The sequence below is a fragment of the Perkinsus marinus genome (assembly GCF_000006405.1).
Source record: "Perkinsus marinus ATCC 50983 genomic scaffold scf_1104296937060, whole genome shotgun sequence".
NCBI lineage: Eukaryota > Perkinsozoa > Perkinsida > Perkinsidae > Perkinsus > Perkinsus marinus.
The window spans coordinates 2,548-6,811 of record NW_003213929.1 but is presented as its reverse complement, the minus strand read 5'-3'; the positions used below and the strand labels follow the sequence as shown (position 1 = coordinate 6,811).

The following is a 4,264-nucleotide window of genomic DNA, read 5'->3' as shown; positions in this document are numbered from 1 at the left end:
CCTTCAAGTGTATAAACACGACGTCCAACTACCCTGTGACGCACTCAGAAACTCAATCCAGTGATCTTCGAAATGCACTTGTGGCATCTCATTTTATAGAACACTCAAATCTCTGAAATGCAGTGGCGATAACGCAAGAAATCATAGTAGGAACATGAACAGAAAGCACATAACAGAATTCAACTTATCATTCGAGATATCTCGCAAGCATCTTCTACTCCAATCTGCAGCTTGCAGCATCAAGGTGGTAGTTTTGAATACAATCGGTATAATTCATCTGTTGAGAGAAGGGATCGCCATAGAAACATCGAGACCATTCCCAATTATGTATTGCGTATAGTGTACCATTGACATCGAATAACTTATTGTACTGCTCCTGTGTGACAATACCTGTTGGGACCATCAAACTAGTGAGATCTTCTAACTGGTCCCACACATACTCGATACCCCCATCAGGATCGGGATATTTACTCGTATCATAAGCGCACATAGAAAGTTTACCGCAACCATTACCCATCTCGCAGGAGCCTTCGACCATGATAGTGATCTTCGCTCTCAGGTCCTCCCATCCGGGCTGCGTACACACGACGCATTGGTCTGTCATCATCCACTGCATACGCTCCAACAAACCATCATTGTTAGTGCCATTAACCGAGTTACGGTATAGCATCATCAATGCCCTATCAGCATTCTGCATGACATAAGTAGTTTCTTGCTGATTGGGCTCACCCTCGATAGTACTACCTACAAAGATGGAATTGGGTAGATAACCCATACCCTCGGTAACATTAGCAATCATCTCTCTCGAACTGGTCAATGCCTGTAAGTAGTAATTATCAGGGACATGCTCCACATCAAAACTGATACCGATAGGCGCTATCTCTGCCATATCCTGGGCAGAAACCGAGCGAATAAGGAACTGCTCGAAAGTGTTTACGAAGGCGCACATCTTTTGACCATCCCTTTCGGTGACATCACCATAAGTTAACCAAATGATAGCATCGTTCCCACTATCCTGACGCCACTTCTTCATCCAAGCAACTAGCTGCGGTTGGTACTTGATGATGTTGTAGTTTGTAGGATCAGCCACGTTGATGTAAAGCTCACCACAATTCCACGTCCTACCCATATCGCTTGAGATGAAGTCAGTTAGAGCGGGATCTCCTTCACTCCAGTAATCTTGAGACCAGGAATAAATGCCTATCGGGCGACCAGTGCATGCATTGGTAGGTGGGGGTCTAGTTGTTGGAGGAGGGCCTGTTGTCTTAGGGAACGTAGCCTGCTGATTCGGGTCCGAGGGTAATTGAGGAGGTAGAGTCTCAGAGCTACTGTCACTACCCGAGTCGGTTGAACAACCAGAAAAGCAAAATGCCAGTATAACCGACACCAACGTCGAGAAGAGCTTCATATGCATAACCGTAAGGTGCTACTTTTCAAGTGCAAGTCACAGTGAGGTATTGTGACAAGTGCAACACAACTTGGCTTCGTTGTACTGTCCCGTGTTGTGCATACTACCACGTGTTGAGCATCCTCTTAGGAGTACTACACGAGAATCCGATGTTGGCTCGTAACCATATTATCTCATGAACATTCCCTCAGCAATGTAATCTGCTCACTCTTTGATATATGCAGTGGTACCATGGCAACTCCCTCAGCTTCGACTTGAACTCTCGATGTCCTTGAAATTTGGTAGAACATCTCAATTGAAACGATCCTTAACTACCATCAATACACAATTACGTTCTTCTGCTCTAAGGCTGCGGCCATCGTCTCTTGAGTGCTCCCCTCCTCTCGACCTTCGTCGCTTAACGAGTGTTCAGAACGGTTTGATTCTGCTCCACTCGCTGCCATCGCTTTTTTTCAACTGGTAGAACACCTCACCTTGGTATCACCAATATTCAGAAAACGGATTGATAAACGTGATTCTATGAAGTATGGTTTGATATGATCAGAGAATTTCGTCACGTGACCAACTTGAGAACCAATCTCTATACAAGCGGCTATCCTCGTGTGATACGTTATCGTGATGACTGCAAACTCGTTGCATACCGCGTGTGATACTCCTTGTATTCAGTCAACCATAGTCTACTCATGGTAGGTTTCTTTTTCATCTCATATCCTACTAGTTCCTCTAATGAGATGGTCTACTGCAGCATCGGCTACTTGTACGTTACTCATGTTCGGCATGCAAGGATGTTCGACAACAGGGGGTAGTAAAGGTAGTGGGAATTTGCCATCTGCTCTCCCTGATGACCCTAACCAACCGGTGACATTCCCTGCTAGTACCCCTTTCCCACCAACTGCGAGGCCTATCTCCTCTGATGCGTGTAATGGGAATAAGATTGGTACCTATACCTGGTCCCAGAGCTATTGGAGGGAAGGTGATGATTCTTTGATTAACTTCGCTACGAGTGATATGGGCCGTCAGTGGAATTGTGGAGATTTGTATATCAACATTGCTGATGCCTCGAACTATAACATCATTAAGGATCAGACCAAGCTCGTAAGCTGGATGAAGAAGTGGCGTCAGGAGACTGGTAACAACGGCGTCATCTGGCTCACTTATGGTGATGTTGTCGATAAGAATGGCGAGAAGATGGTGGGATTCGTGACGACCTTCGAGCAGTTCCTCATGCGCTCTGTGTCAGCGCAGACTATGGCTGAGATAGCCCCTATTGGTATCAGCTTTGATGTTGAGCATATTGCCGATAATTACTATAAGGAGGCTCTCACGAAGTCACATGATATGATTAACGAGGTGACTCAGGGTATGGGGTATCTACCTAACTCCATTTACGTTGATAGTACCATCGAGGGTGAGGAAAACTCTCAGGAGACTGAATACGTTATGCGTTATGCAGACCACGCCCTTATGATGTTGTACAGAAATGAATTAGGTGGTAGTTATGAGGATGATCTGCTCGAACGCATGAAGTGGATGATGACCGAGCAATGCATCGTATGCACTAAGCCTGGTTGGGAGGATCTCAAGGCCAAGATTACGATTATGGTCGAAGGCTCGTGTAAGATGGGCCATGGGTGTGGTAAGCTGTCGATGTGCGCTAAGGATACCTCCTCTTATCCTGACGCTAATGGTGGCATCGAGTACATCTGGAATACCCTCAACAATCTGACCAAACGTATGGTAGAGGAGGGTGTCGTGACTCAGGAGCAGTTCGATCATCTCTTCGACGTCAACGGTACACTGTTCGCGGTCCATAACTGGGAATGGTCTCGCTGTTTTTATGGAGATAGTTACTCTCAAGATATGGGCTTCTCCGTTTGTAAGGATTATCATTCTATGGCTGCCGACTGTCGGCTGAAGTAGATCGGTTGTCATGTGTTTTCCTTAATGTCCTGCATACACTGTCCACTAGGTTGTGGTGTAAATATAACCCATCCTTTTCCTCACATGTAAACATCATCTATTGTGTTGTTACTTAACCAACGGGAACACGCAGTACTTGAGAAACTACAAGCATCCAGGACAGTGACGGAGCTTGTTATGAGCAAACATATCACATTCGTAGCAAACATCACTCAAACACTGATCACATCTAGCGCCGCCCTCTGTGAAGTCAGTTCCACAAAATTGGCATGTATAGGACTTGGGGTAGTCTACCGTCGGTAGTAAGGTGTACCTGTATTAGACTCATCAACCTGGGAAGTAGGAACTTGATTACGTTGGCATAGAGTAAATGTGTCGATGATGTTTCTTCAGCGCATCATCATCCACTAAGGGAAGTCTACATACTGGACAGTTAACTGGTATCTCACAGACTGGGCTGTGACACTGTGGACAAATGTACCTGATTTTATAGGCATAACTCACTGTCACGACACTGTTTAGCAAGACTCACACGAAGGTCTTTTGTAGCCTATTGTGACACATACACTTTATTGGTGGATCTGCTGTATGGTTACCATCGCATGCTCTTCGTACTGGGAATCCCATTTTGATATAGCTCGGGGAGCTCACCCAATTTGGTGGCGTGAGATGCTCTGATTACCCTAGAGTTGAGAATTGGTAGCGAACAGAGAACTTACTCTGCATTAAACGTTTGAAATGTATAGGACTAGTAGCAACAGAGAAGGTGCCACCAGTCATCTCTACAACTTTCCGTAACGCATACAGTTCTGGCGATAGTGATATCACAGACACCTGGGCGTGATGATCATGTCTGAACAGACATGGAAGAATAGATTACCCTCACTGAGTTGGGCTTGATTTCCTCTATAAGCCTATCAACACAGTCTGGTATGA

The 4,264-nt window shown here is 45.4% G+C and overlaps 3 protein-coding genes across 3 annotated transcripts; 1 reads left to right on the top strand and 2 right to left on the bottom strand.

Moving 5' to 3' along the window:
- Positions 1-214: 214 nt before the first annotated feature.
- On the bottom strand, positions 215-1,129 carry Pmar_PMAR006908 (hypothetical protein; the record flags this gene model as incomplete). The annotated part of the gene is made up of 1 exon (XM_002783337.1): positions 215-1,129. One exon carries the CDS (start codon positions 1,127-1,129, stop codon positions 215-217), a length of 915 nt encoding a protein of 304 aa, XP_002783383.1.
- Positions 1,130-2,108: 979 nt separating this feature from the next.
- Pmar_PMAR006907 (hypothetical protein) lies at positions 2,109-3,328 on the top strand (the record flags this gene model as incomplete). The annotated part of the gene is made up of 1 exon (XM_002783336.1): positions 2,109-3,328. The coding sequence occupies exon 1, from the start codon at positions 2,135-2,137 to the stop codon at positions 3,326-3,328; it is 1,194 nt and encodes a 397-aa protein (XP_002783382.1). The 5' UTR covers positions 2,109-2,134.
- Positions 3,329-3,476: 148 nt separating this feature from the next.
- On the bottom strand, positions 3,477-4,181 carry Pmar_PMAR006906 (TFIIH basal transcription factor complex p44 subunit, putative; the record flags this gene model as incomplete). The annotated part of the gene is made up of 4 exons (XM_002783335.1): positions 3,477-3,641; positions 3,684-3,809; positions 3,861-4,002; positions 4,048-4,181. Coding segments are annotated over 4 exons (567 nt in total), but the record flags the coding sequence as incomplete, so codon positions are not given.
- Between the last annotated feature and the right edge of the window lie 83 nt (positions 4,182-4,264).